At 42.3% G+C, this 14,805-nt stretch overlaps 1 protein-coding gene across 28 annotated transcripts in view; it reads right to left on the bottom strand.

Moving 5' to 3' along the window:
• Positions 1 to 14,805, bottom strand: part of LOC129472117 (myomegalin) — a 239,400-nt gene that overhangs the window by 153,971 nt on the left and 70,624 nt on the right. For 24 of the 28 annotated variants that reach the window (XM_063625887.1, XM_063625854.1, XM_063625850.1 and 21 more), the window contains exon 4: positions 668 to 778. The exons of 3 other annotated variants lie outside the window; for them this stretch is intronic. In XM_063625887.1, coding sequence (XP_063481957.1) covers positions 668 to 778 — 111 coding nt within the window. Of the gene's footprint in view, positions 1 to 667; positions 994 to 14,805 lie in introns of those variants that run through there. One more of the 28 variants, XM_063625878.1, reaches the window with a different exon arrangement.

The raw sequence follows: 14,805 nt of genomic DNA, 5'->3' as shown, positions 1-14,805 counted from the left end.
ACCTCAAGCCTTCTGTCTGCCTTGGCTTCCCAAAGTGCTGGGATTACAGGCATGAGCCACTGTGCCCTGCCAATTTTTTTTTTTTTTAATTATCTGGGCCTGGTGTCCTGTGCCTGTGGTCCCAGCTGCTCAGGAGGCTGAGCCAGAAGGCATCACTTGAGCCCAAGAGTTGGTGTCTGCAGCGCTATGATGGTGACACTGCACTCCAGCCTGAGCAAGAGGGCAAGACCTGTTTCTAAAATAAATAAATTTTAGAAATGCAAATACCCAACCCAGCCCCACCCTCTACCCCCACTTTCCCCTACATTACTACATCGGAATCCTTAGGGTGTGGCATGGAATCTACATTTTAAATCAGCTCCCAAGGTGATTGTTCCGCACAGTTCCACGTCAGTGTTTGAGAGAGCCTCTGATTTATTCCAGCCCTCTTTCTTTACAGAGAAGGAAAGCAGAAAGCAGGCATCAGAGAGGTGAAATGAGCTTGTCCAAGGTCACAGGTTGTTAAGGTGACCAGGGCTGGACGAAACCCCACCTCTCTCGCTGACTAGCACAGCGCCAGCTAGGAAGAGCCTAGAATAGCGACGGACTGGCAGGCCAAACCGTCCCCTGCCCCTGCCCCTACCCCTGCCCCTGCCCCTGCCCCGGAGAAGCGGGCCCCTGCACTCACCCGCTTGTAGATGTCCTCCCGGCTGGCCTCATACTTCTGTTGCATGCGCTCCTCCAGGAAGTAGATGCGCAGCTTGAGGCTGAAGTTCTCCTTCTTCAAGTCATTGAGGTGCTGGGACAGAGTGCGATATCCATTAGACATGATGGGCAACCCATGGGGAGGAGCGTGCCCGATTGCCCCCCTCAACCCAGGAACATGGTGCAGCTGCACCGCAGCATGAAGCCAGCCGGCTGGGACGCTGCTGAGGCTGCGGACCGAGAGGCTGGGGCTATGGCGACATGGCCCCTATTGCTGGAGCTCTCTCCGGGACTCGGGACTGGGCTCACTGCTCTGGGTGCTGGAGCGCAGCACACTTTCCTTTTTTACCTCAGGGAGATATTTGCGGAATCCCTGACAGAGGAACATGCTGCGTGAACTCAGACACAAGTGGTGTAACCCGACTCCAAGCCAGGACTCTGCTGTCACCCTCCTGGAGCCTCCCAGGCCCAACTGTAGGCAGTTAACAGATTCTCGGAAAAGAGAGACTGACCCCCAAGAGCTTCCAGGAAAGGGGGAGGGGAGTAATTCAAGGTGACAGTGGGTTTGCAAAGAAGAGAAGGAAATATACGGTGGGGAGGGGGTATTTAAATGACTTGTGGTTGATTTGGACTTATGATTTTGGTCTTATAAGACCAAAAGGAGTGTGGCTAGAAGCAAGAAATAAGGTTGCTATAGAAAAGACCACATGTACATAAAATGGCCCACAAAGGTAACCGCATGTCAAATATCCTCTTTCTGTCCAGTGCAAATCTTAAAGAGCTTCTAACCAGAGGAGTCTCAATTTCCTCACCTCTAATGAGTTCCTTTGCAGTTTTCAGCCCCAAGCTTTTTGAGCTCTGAGGCAGTTCAACCAATAGCCTTTATTGCCATGAGCCCTCCCCCGAAACACACCATAGCTACCCGCAAAGAAAGAGCAAATCTTCTAGCTCAGTGGAATCTTTGCAGACTCTGTTTGCCAGTTACAAAGCTCAGAAAGAGGCAGGGTCAAGGGATCCTCCCTCCATGGAAGAAGGGATGGGCAGAAGAGAGTGTGGGAGGATGACAGAGAGGGAGCCGTCATCCTGGAGCCCAAAGATTTCAGGCCGTCACTGGTTCTTAACTCTGGCACCTGCCAAGTGGAGCCGGGCACTCATCACCAGATCTTGCTCCTAAAGTAATTTAAGATCCTTGAGTGACAGCTGCAACATTAGCAGGAAGTATTATTTATACCACATTACGTTGAAGGTGATGGGAGACAACCCCACAGCACGGATAACAAACACGGGTTCTTGGTGGCAATAATATTAGGTTGAAAAAAAAATATTAACATCCAAGATAAAGGAAGCTACAAAATTTACACTTAATTCGAGCCCTCATTTCCTCCCCAACCTACCTGCTTTTCATTCTTCCAATTCCTTCTCAAACCTTCATAATCATTCCAGTCAACAACTCCTGAGCACTCACCAGGTAGGACATTGGGCATAAGGGATATATAGATCAAGAATGTCCCAACCCTCGAAGAGCTATGTGGCCATACAGCTGGCCATGGTATGTTAAGATATGTGTTTTACATTATGATCCTCCAAACCTGTGTTTTTCAACTTTAACATGTTACATTGCCATCTAGTACATATGCATACACTCTTAACTGAAGTGAATGTTTCAAAAAGTAATTGTCACCATCAATATGTGTAATGTACTCTGATATTTCCTATTTCTTTTTCTGGGAGTGACCCACCAGATGGATTTCATGACCCACTAATAATTTCAACCTGAGTTTAAAAAATGTTGACTCTGGGGGAGCCCATAAGAAAGAGTAGTCAGTTCTTACTGGGGTGATCAGAGAAAGCTTCATTAGGAGTTGAATTTGCACTTTGCCTTGAAAGATAGAAAATGTTTGAGTGGATAAAGTGGCCTCAGGAGGGCATAATTAGAGCAAAGCATTCTCCCAAATAGATTTAGATTATAAATAGGCAAAATAGGCAAGTCAAAATATTTACCATTTGAAAAAAATAAAACTACACATTTAAAATCCATTTAAATATTTTCACTAAATCTGAATTCTTAGAATAAGAGAATGCCAATTAGGCTTAGTTAGAGACAGTGAAGAAAAAAGTCTAAGTTAAAACAACTCAAAATATCCTTTTCCATTCCCAGTTCTCTTACTAAATAGCTATGTTATAGACCACTTCTCTAGAGGCCTAACTGTCCTCACTTAAAAAATGAAATGGCTTTAAATATTGGTGATTTTTTTTTTTTTTTTTTTGAGACAGAGTCTTGCTCTGTTGCCTAGGCTGGAGTGCAGTGGTGCAATCTCGGCTCACTGCAACCTCCGCCTCCTGGGTTCATGCCATTCTCCTGCTTCAGCCTCCCGAGTAGCTGGGATTACAGGCGCCCGCCACCACGCCCAGCTAATTTTTCATAGTTTTAGTAGAGACGGGGTTTCACAGCGTTAGCCAGGATGGTCTCGATCTCCAGACCTCGTGATCCGCCCGCCTTGGACTCCCAAAGTGCGGGGATTACAGGCATGAGCCACCGCGTCCAGCCAAAATTAGTGATTTTTAAGGCTCTTTCCTGGTCTAAGCTCTTCAAGGTGATAACCCAGTTATTATCACCTCCATTTTGCTCAAGGGGAGCCAGGCTGCCAGAGTCTAGATAAGTGTTTAATCATGCTTTGGCTGTCTACTTAGATTCCTTTATCAGGTAAGATAATTTCATAAAAGTTTTACAGGAAGTAAAACTGCATATGAATCCAGGGTATTCTTATGCATCCTAGATTTCTGTTGGACATTTATGCCTATTTCCTCCATGACATCTTGTTCTTCTATCTCTCTGGCTCCTTTTCTGTGTTTTTTGCCAGCTCCTGAAAGTGGGTACTTAAATGATGGTAAGTCCTTAGCCTTCTGCTTTTTTTCTCTTCACATTTTTATCCATGGAGGGTTTATCCACTTTTAGAGCTATACTTTCACCTTCGAAACAACTCCCAAATCTCCAACCAAGTCTTCTCACCCAAGATCTAGCCGTACATATTCAACTCTTGGCTTAGATCATTCAACTTGAATGTTCCCAAATTCCACCCAAGTAAAGCCTTTCCTGTTACCCTAGCCTGGAAAGACTTCTTCCTCTTTTGAACTCTAAGGCGGATATTAACATTCAACAAGTGTTCATATGCTGCCTTATGATGTGGCTCTTATTATCTTGAACGGTTATTTACATCTTTTAAGAGTTACGTGACTTTTTGTGTGTTTGATCTTTCCAACTAGTCTGAAGCTGCCCAAGGAAAAAGTCAATGACTAATACGTCTTCATAAACTCCTACAGCTTCCATAACAACGTGAGACCTCTCCAACAGCATTCATCCCATTGTGCTGTCACAATCTGTTTACGATGACCTCAACTGGGCTAGAGTATTTTGAGAGCTGACAAGGCATATTTTGTGTCCTTGAATTCTTGTTGCATAGTATTCAGGAAGCACTCTCTAAATATTTGTGGAATCAATGAACAGGTAAATATTCCATAAACATTGTACGTTTTGCTTTGTTATATATGGGCTGGCTCACCCGTATTATTCTCATAGATTTCCAGTAATATGAAAAGGGTTTGTTTTAATAGTCCCAAAGAAACTATATTTGGGTAGAACACTTATTCTAGAATAGGTAGAAAAATGACGTTTTGTTCACTTATATTTCTAAGTTCACATGCCCACCCTGATCTTTTCCCTGAACTCCAATTGATATCTGACTGTCTAGTAGAAATCTCTGCTTGAATTTAGACATCACATACTTGTGATATCTAAAACTGAACTCCTGATCTTTCCCAGTAAACATGCTCCTCCCTCACTACACCTTTTTTATTTTCAGATTTTTGAGCCCAAACCTTTGAATCATTCTTGATTCATTCTCTCTCCTACATATCATCTGTCTGCAAATCTTACTATGTATATTATACATAATAGTATATATATTAATAACATATATGGTAGTATTATATATATGTCGTAGCTCTTGTATTATGTATATAGTATATATTATACTATATTATATATACTATTATACTACTATATATATATTTTATATATACGTTATACTACCACTACTGCCACTGGTATTTCTAACACCCTGATCCACAGTACTGCCATCTTTTCCTTACGTGATCTGAATAGCCCCTTAACTGGTGTTCCTGCTCCCACTCTTGTTCCCTTGTAGTCTATTCTTAGCACAGCAGCCACAGTGACCCTTTTAAAATACGTCGGATTACTCCTCTGCTGGAGAGGCCCCCTGGCTTCCCATCTAACTTAGAGTGAAAGGTGATGTCCCTTCACCAGACTGCAAGGCCTGAGGCCCTACACCCTCTTCTCGCCTCCCCTATTACTTCCTCTACTTCTTCCTACCACTCTCCCCCTGTTCTCTGCTCTAGCCACACTGTTTCTCTTTGTTGTTTCTCAAAAACAGGAAGCAAGAGAAGCTTTGTTTTTCGAGGCCTTTGAACTTGTTGATCCTTCTGCCTGGCTGCTCTTTCTCTAGGTAGGTGCATAATTCTCTCCTCACCTTCTTCATCTTTGATTGAATGTCACCTTCTTGGTGAAGTGAATACTCTATTTAGGCACCCCGTGCCTCATCCCAGCTCTCCGAATCCCCCTTCATTGTTTTTTATTCCATAGCACTATCACCTTCTAAAATACATTTACTTATTTATTTTGTTTCTTGTCTGTCTCTCCCCACCAGCGTGTAAACTTCCTGAGAAAAGTGGGATGTTTTCTTGGTTTGTTCACTGCTGTGTCACCAGTGCCCAGAATGGTGCCTGATACATAGCTGGTGCTCAATAAATACTTGCTGAATTAAAGAATGGATGAGTAATTAACCTTCTGATTTATTTCTCATTGGATTAATACAACTTAATCTATACACAAGATTATATAGATGTTTTAGGATAAAAAGCATACCTAACAGCATTCCTCCTTATAAAAAGATTATAAGTAAAATAAATTGTTCTAACAGACTCATTTTAATACACCATGCAGAATCTGGACTTTCTACAACAGTTCTGAACAAATATGGAATCATATATGACAAATTATAAAGGACAATATGAACTGTACAAATAGTAAAAACTGGGCCAGGCGCGGTGGCTCATGCCTGTAATCCCAGCACTTTGGGGGGCCCAGGTGAGCAGATCGCATGAGGTCAGGAGTTCAAGACCAGCCTGGTCAAAATGGTGAAACTCCGTCTCTACTAAAAATACAAAAATTAGCCGGGCGTGGTGGCATGTGCCTGTAGTCCCAGCTACTCAGGAGGCTGAGGCATGAAGGTTGCTTGAACCTGGAACGTAGAGGTTGCAGTGAGCGGAGATCATGCCACTGCACTCCAGCCTGGGTGACAGAGCAAGACTCCGTCTCAAAAAAAAAAAAAAAAAGTAAAAACTATAAAAATTAGGAAGGAGAGGTTGCCAGAGAAGGTACCACAGAGAACTGGCACTTTAGCTCGTCTCAAAGGATGAGTTGAGCTTGGATAGGCAGTGGGGAGAACACAAGGCAGTCCAGGCAGGTGGAACATGAGCAAAAGGGCAGAGTGCCCACCAGGCCAAAGCAAAGGGCACATACTGTCCTGAAATAGGCCACAGAGATGAGGGGAAATAAAAAGCCATCTCAGGGAGATCTTGAAAGCCAGGGTGAGAAGTCTGGAGTTTGCCCCTCCAGGATCCTGGCTGTCAATCTGGATAAGAGTGAAGGGAAGGGAAGTGGAGCTGAGGAGGAGGGCAGTAGGGGTGGGGAGGGCCAGAAACTGCTGACTGGGAAGATTATTTTCTTTGTATATTGCTTAGGTTTCGTTTTACTTATTTGTTTTCCTGCAGCTTTAACAAACATCAGTGCTGCATGTGGAAACTTGGAAAAGAAAAAAAAAAGCTTTAACAAACAAAAACACACATACCTGAGATACACACGGCAACCTACTAGCTCACGGCAAACAGGCCTGCATGTTGATAACCTCTGCATTGCTTAGGAAATAAAACACTGCAGATTCTTGAGCAAGGGGAAGTGCTTCTATCTTTGTTCTTCCTTTTTCTCCTAGTACATATAACATCTTTACTCTGGTCTCAGAATGTTTCTTCCAAACCTTAATGGCTTTCCCCTTCTTTTTCCTTCATTTCTTCATTCCACCCCTGGAATACTGTTCTAGTCCAGACTAGAAAGACGACGTAAATAAAGACTCAATCAATGCCAACAGAAGGAGGAGGACTACCACCCAGCTGTTGCCTGTCATGCCCCATTAACACAACCAACTGTCAAGTCTGCCTTTAAAAAAACCCAGCTTGACATTTGTTTAATCATATTCAGACCCCCCAGCTAGCTCATATAACGGATGTACTTGAAAACATATTAATTTTTTACCAATCTTTCCCCTAAAAATAAAGCTTCACTAACAAAAAATGATTAATCTTCTTAATGGACACATTCTTTTCAAATATAATCAAACTTCCACAATTTTAACTGTACTAATTTGATATCTGTGGATAATTTTTATCTTTATTTTCCTTGAAAATAAAAATATTTTAAAAATAAGTTAATATGGCAAATAGAAGAACAGAAGAGTAGTGCTTTAAGTAACCCTTGACACTTTACATCAATTTACACATAGACAATAAATATGATCACTATTATACGTATTTATCTAGGGTGGGTAGCATGGAACTGTGAAAAGAGCAATAGCTTTGAACCATGAAGACCAGCGTTCAAATCCCGGCTCTCCTTTTTTCTCATTGGGTCATTTTGGGGAAACTACTTAATAGTTAAGTATAGGAAGGCAGGCCGGGCGCGGTGGCTCACGCTTGTAATCCTAGCACTTTGGGAGGCCGAGGCAGGCGGATCACGAGGTCAGGAGATCGAGACCACGGTGAAACCCCGTCTCTACTAAAACTACAAAAAATTAGCCGGGCGTGGTGGCGGGCGCCTGTAGTCCCAGCTACTTGGAGAGGCTGAGGCAGGAGAATGGCGTGAACCCAGGAGGCGGAGCTTGCAGTGAGCCGAGATCGCACCACTGCACTCCAGCCTGGGTGACAGAGCGAGACTCCGTCTCAAAAAAAAAAAAAAAAAGTATAGGAAGGCAGTCAGAAGACTGGGATCTGGGCAGGATACTAAGAAGGTTGCAACTGTATCTGTAACGCTAACTTTTGTTTTTTCACCTGAGGCAAATAAACTAAAAATAATGTTTTCTAACATTTAGATATTCAATACATGGACAAGTGTTTAATTATTTTTTGTATATTCCTGTTGTTTGTAAAACAGCTTATAATTTTTAAAACTATTTTAAAGGAAATGAAAGTAGGAATTATAGGGAGGCAGTTATCAATTAGATATAAGGATGAATTCTCTAGTAGAGTTAGATGTAATAAAGATATTGCCACACTCTATCCATGTGTTTATACATCAAATTTTTAGTGAGTACATACATCGTGAGACAGAATAAACTTCCCGTCACAAAAGGGGCCTGACCAAAACTCAAGAATCACCTTTCAGGGATACTGTTAAAAGTTTTCCCACATCAGCTAGGAGTTAGCTCTAGAGGGCTTTTAAGATCTTTGGCCATCCTGAAACTCTATGCTTGAAACACTTTTTCTCATAGAAACACTCCTACCAAAGGCCAGTGAGAGAGCTATCACTTTGTGAAGAATTTCAGAATGCCCACCAGCTCTCCTGTAGCCCTGAAAGGTAATGAGAGTCTACCTGTTCAGACTGAGGGCTCTGGCTGCCTTGTGCTACAGAAGCAGTAAGTGCATGTAAAGGACACCATATTTCTAAGACAAAAGCAGTAACAATGACTTAAGGATGATTCCCAATAGACGATTTAATCTATAACTTTGCTAATTGTCATATTTTCAAAACAGCCCTATGGGAAGGGTACACAAATGTCTGGGGAGTATTTCCTGCTTTTTAGCACCCAGGGAACTACAACCAAGAGCCCAACTTATTTTGGATTGGGGATGGGGATAGACAAGAAGAGATGGGTCAGGAAGAAAAGAGGGCTGGTTCATTTTACATACACATATTTTATTTATAATACATCTCTGTGTCTAGGCGTCTCTATGCTGTTCTCATAAAATCTGAATTGTACAAATAAAAAGATTAATTCTTGGCTGTTTTGAATGACTTGGACCTGTATTACAAAATTAATCAGATACAATTATACTATCTTCACAACAACAATCATCTACGTTGGATTTGACAATGTACAAAGTACTTCCATGTGTATTATTTCATTTATCTTTACCACAACCTTTGAAGTAGGAAGACATGATGATCCCCATTTTACTGCCTAGGACAGAGAGACATCAGGAGGTTAGCTGACTTGTTCACTGAGAAAGCGGAGGAGCACAGACTATAACTCCAACAGTTTGACCCCATACTGCATACACATCAGGGCCTTAATCATGAGACTGTATGACCCTTCTGAGCCTGGGATTCACTTGCAACTGATAAGGTATTCCCTCTTCTACCTCAGGCCCCCTATAACTTTTCAAAAAGTATCCTTCACTGTAAATAATCTTCCTGGTGGTGACCCTAAAGGATCTGACCACCTGGATCTATGTAAAAAAAAAAAAATTGTTTTCTTCATTTTCAAGATGAATAAACTAAAGTTGGCTCTCAAAGGGTTAAACAAAGAGTTACCATATGAACTAGCAATTCCTTTCCTAGTTATATACCCAAGAAAATTGAAAACATATGGCCACACGATATCTTATATACAAATGTTCATAGCAGCATTATTCATAATAGCCAAAATTGGAAGTATTTCAAATGTCCTTCAACTGATGAATGGATAAACAAAATTTAGCATATCCAAATTATAGAATATTACTCAGCCATAAAAAGGAATGAAGTACTGATACATGCTACAACATAAATGACCTTGACAACATTATACGATAATGTGAAAGAAGCCAGACACAAAAGGTCACATACTGTATACTTCCATTTATATGAAATGTCCAGAATAGGCAAATCCAGGGAGAAAGTAGATTAGTGGTTTCCAGAAACCAGGGAGAGGGAAACTGGGAGTGAGTGTTAATGAGTATGAGGTTTCCTACTGGAGTGAGAAACACATACTGGAATTAGACAGTGGTGATGGTTGCACAAGTCTGTGAATATACTAAAATCACAGAATTGTATGATTTAAGAAGATGAGCCGTATAGTGTGTTAATCGTTTGAATAAAGCTTTGCTTTTAAAAGAAGAAGACAAAGAAATAAACCAAAGCTGAAAGAAGTAACTAACCCAATCGTTTATCTTTTATAAGAGATTTTTTTAATGATAAAGATTCAGTTAAAGTCCAATTTGATTCAATTCAGTTAAAGGTAAATGGCTTAGAATGAATCACGTCTGGCCGGGCGCGGTGGCTCACGCTTGTAATCCCAGCACTTTGGGAGGCCGAGGCGGGCGGATCAGGAGGTCAGGAGATCGAGACCACGGTGAAACCCCGTCTCTACTAAAAATACAAAAAATTAGCCGGGCGTGGTGGCGGGCGCCTGTAGTCCCAGCTACTCGGAGAGGCTGAGGCAGGAGAATGGCGTGAACCCGGGAGGCGGAGCTTGCAGTGAGCCGAGATTGTGCCACTGCACTCCAGCCTGGGCGACAGAGCAAGACTCCATCTCAAAAAAAAAAAAGAAAAAAAAAAAAAAAAAGAATGAATCACGTCTAAATATTCTGTATACCAATCTTACCTATATTATTGGGCCCTAAAAGAAGGGTCAGACGAAGTATCCTGTAAGTGGCTCTCAGTACTGAATATTCACAGATTAAGTTTTATAAAAAGGTAAAGTTTTGTGATAACCCTCAGATAAAACAGAAACATATGATCTATGTTTTGACATAAAACATACGTATTTGGCCTGTTCTGAAAAATATGTGTAACTTTCACACACCATATTCTACCAAGGAAAATGTCAACCAGAGCCAACCAACTTGGTGTTCCACTCATCAACTCTTTTATGCCAACATGGTGTTTCTGCCCTTGTCTCAGAAGCCAACTACTGATACCTGCTTCAGAAAACTGACTATGAATTCCACAAAGTCCTGCTTTTTTCTTTTGGATTGTACAATAAACAAACAAGTCACCCTTCTAAAACTCTGTTTCTGAAATTTTAACATAATTCCTGAAGTTCCAGAGTCTCTTAAATGCTAAAATATTAATAATACCATTCCATTTTTTCCCCTAACACTCGGAAGCATACTGATACCCATCCTGTACGCAGTCTTTTCTTGCCTGATAACAAGACCACTAATGACAGAGCTATTGCATCAGGTTGATTAATAAACCCTGTCTTAGGCAGCCTTACCATGCGGATAAAGAACAGGAGTTAAGATGATGTTCCTGCTGCCTTCCCCAACATAGATACACACCCACACCACCCCCAATCCTGGAATAACCAGGTGTTATCTTCATCATCACACTAGGGCACTGTAAACCATATCAAAACAAAACAAATAACAACTTCCCTGGCCACCAAAAATAGATGGCCCAGCCAGAAATAGTGCTGCCAGAGGCAGTTAAATGAGCTGCAAGGAGGAATGACAGTTGAGCTGCAGTGATGCTGGGGCCTCCCAAGGATTACCAGACTCCAAACTGGATTCTCCATCACTTTGGTCCAATCAGCATCAGCAGGACTTGGTGTTTGTTCACAATTGGTTCAACTCAGATTATTTGCTGAGCTTCTGGAATTCAGAGAGAGTGACTTATAGGCTCACCTTTTTCTCTAGATTTTAAATAATCCTTTCTCCATTTTTTTCTAGGAGTGAAGGCAATTTTGAAGGCATGACTACGACCTGCTCTGGCCACAAGAGCTAAGAGTTGCCGGGTGTGGTGGCTCAAACACTTTGAGAGGCCAATCCCAACACTTCAAGAGGCCAAGGCAGAAGGATTGCTTGAGGCCAGGAGCTTGAAACCAGCCTGGGCAACACAGTGAGACCCCGTCTCTACAAAAAATAAAAAAACAGGCCAGGGGCAGTGGCACTTAGGGAGGCCAAGATGGGCGGATCACCTGAGGTCAAGAGTTCGAGACCAGCCTGACCAACATGGAGAAACCCCGTCTCTACTAAAAATACAAAATTTGCCAGTGTGGTGGCACATGCCTGTTAACGCAGCTACTCAGGAGGCTGAGGCAGGAGAATCGCTTGAACCCGAAAGGTGGAGGTTGTGGTGAGTGGAGATCACGCCATTGCACTCCAGCCTGGCAACAAGAGTGAAACTCCATCTCAAATGAATAAATAAATAATATAAAATTTAAAAAGTCAAAATTAGCCAGGCGTGATGGTATGTTCTTGTAGTCCCAGCTACTCAGGAAGCTGAGGTGGGGGATCACTTGAACCCGGGAGGTCAAGGCTGCAGTGAGCCAAGATTGTGCCACTGCACTCAAGTCTGGATGACAGAGCAAGACCATGTCTCAAAAAAAAAAACAAACAACAACAACAACAAACAAGAGTCCATAGTGATACCATGACTGCCCATGGCTGCAACAATAATGCCTTGACCAGAAGTAGGGGGATAAAGGAAAAGACAGAGCCAACATGAACCCCAGTTGACCCTCCCTTGCTCCATCCATGACAGAAAGCCTCCCATTTCTGAATTCACGAGGCTCATGCTGCCTCCAGGACTTTGCATGGGTAGCAGCATTAGCCTAGAATGTCACTTCTCTTTAATTCCCACCCAACTCTCACTTAACTAATCCCAACTCACCCATAAGGATCTAAGTCAGATATTACCTACTGAAAGAAACCTATCTGGCCCTAATGCCCGGGCAAGGGCTCCTCCTGAATGCTTCCACAGCACTGCAGACCTACTCTTATTGTGGCCCATTTCACAGTATATTGGGATTATCTGTTTGACTGTCTCCCCAGTAGATCTGGAGTTCCTTAATAACAGGAAGAATCTTCTCTACTTTTCTTCCAAAAACAGAAATCGCTTTACTGTTTTTTGTTTGTGTTGCTGTTGCTTCAATGGTCATAAAAGTACTACATGTGCCTGTTCCAGTTGTTCTCTTTCTCAGTGGAGGGCATAACCTAGTAGTTGACCAAGCAAGAAAACTTGAAATCATTTATTCATCCAAAACAAACAAAAAAGAAGAAAAGAAAAGGGCATGCCTACTATGTACCAGGCATTATGCTAATCACTGTATCTAGAAGTGAAAAGACAACCACCGTCCCTGCTACAGTGAGCTCATGTTCTAACAGAAAAGGCAGACTTTGAACAAATAACTCACGTTATTGAAGACAGAGGTGAAGGTAGTCTGGAAGTTTATGACAAGGTGACAGTGGGTAGGATGTGAGTGAAGAGATGAATTGGTGGTCGGTCATCTCTGGGTTTCTTCAGCCTCACTGGTTCTACATCCAATCAATGGCTTAGCCCTATCAATTCTGCCTCTGAAATTTCTTTCACCTGTCCATTTTTCTAATTTTTATACTGGCATCTCCACCAACCTTTGCCTGGAATACTGCAACTGTTTTCTCTGCCTCTAGACTACTCCTCCTATGCAGAGTCCATACAGAAGCCAAAAGGATCTTTCTAAGAGGAAAATCTGATCATGTCACCTGTCTGTCTAAAAGCTTTCAGCAGTTCCCTTGAGCTCAGATAAAATTTAAAAGCCTTTACATAACTTGCAAGACTCTGTATGATGACTCCTCTCTCTTTTCTCTGGTTTCAATTCTCTGCATTCCTTACATCCCATTCTCTAGGAATACTGACTATGGTTCTTTCTCTCATCTGGATCTTGATTCAAGCTATTTCCTATGCATGGAACATTCTTCATTCTCACACTCCCACCCCCTTATTAGTGGCTAATTCCTATTCCTTCTTTAGGTCCCTGGTTAGATGCAGTTTCCTCTAGGAAACTTTCCCTGAATCCCCCAACCTCTTCAGATTGAGTAAGTGCCCAGCTATATATTCCATAGCACTCTTTACTTCTATTACAATAATAATTACATTCTATTGGAATTTCCTAATCTGTAAACGCTATGAAGGCAGGAATCATGTTTGCCTATTCAATATTGTATCTGCAGTGCTTAAGGCATGCTGCACGTAGTAAAAGCACTAGAATATTTTTTCAATGAATAGATAATTAAAATAAATATAATACTCAAAGTTATAAAGAAGGCAATAGGCTAATTCCATCATCCAGACATAATCAACATCAATATTTTGGTATGTATCCTTCCAGACATTTCCATCTTTTCTCCCTCAAAAATGAGATCTTATTTTTTTTTTTTTTGAGACGGAGTCTCACTCTGTCGCCCAGGCTGGAGTGCAGTGGCGCAATCTCGGCTCACTGCAAGCTCCGCCTCCTGGGTTCACGCCATTCTCCTGCCTCAGCTTCTCCAAGTAGTTGGGACTACAGGCGCCCGCCACCACGCCCGGCTAATTTTTTTGTATTTTTTTTTTTTTTTTTGTAGAGATGGGGTTTCACCGTAGTCTCCATCTCCTGACCTCGTGATCCGCCCGCCTCGGCCTCCCGAAGTGCTGGGATTACAAGCGTGAGCCACCGCGCCGGGCCTGAGATCTTATTTTTTGTAATATTCAGTCAAATTGGCCGGGCGCGGTGGCTCACGCTTGTAATCCCAGCACTTTGGGAGGCCGAGGCAGGCGGATCACGAAGTCAGGAGATCGAGTCCACGGTGAAACCCTGTCTCTACTAAAAATATAAAAAAATCAGCCGGGCGTGGTGGCGGGCACCTGTAGTCCCAGCTACTCGGTGAGGCTGAGGCAGGAGAATGGCGTGAACCCAGGAGGCGGAGCTTGCAGTGAGCCGAGATCGCGCCACTGCACTCCAGCCTGGGTGGCAGAGCGAGACTCCGCCTCAAAAAAAAAAAAAAAAAAAAAAAATATTCAGTCGAATTGTTGTTGCCGTTGTTTTGTTTAATCTTAAATTTGTTATAATGGACATCCTCCCAAGTCGGTACATTGCTCTATAATGTTCTATTGTATATATATTCCACACTTGAAATAATCCTCACCTTGAGTACTAATATTGTATTGGTATAAAGAATACTGAAATAAACACTCATCCTTGAACATACATTTTCTTTTTTTTGTTTTTTTTTGAGATGGTGTCTAGCTCTGTCATCCAGGCTGGAGTACAG

The sequence above is a fragment of the Symphalangus syndactylus genome, chromosome 12 (assembly GCF_028878055.3).
Source record: "Symphalangus syndactylus isolate Jambi chromosome 12, NHGRI_mSymSyn1-v2.1_pri, whole genome shotgun sequence".
NCBI lineage: Eukaryota > Metazoa > Chordata > Mammalia > Primates > Hylobatidae > Symphalangus > Symphalangus syndactylus.
This window is presented reverse-complemented; position numbering and strand designations above follow the sequence as displayed.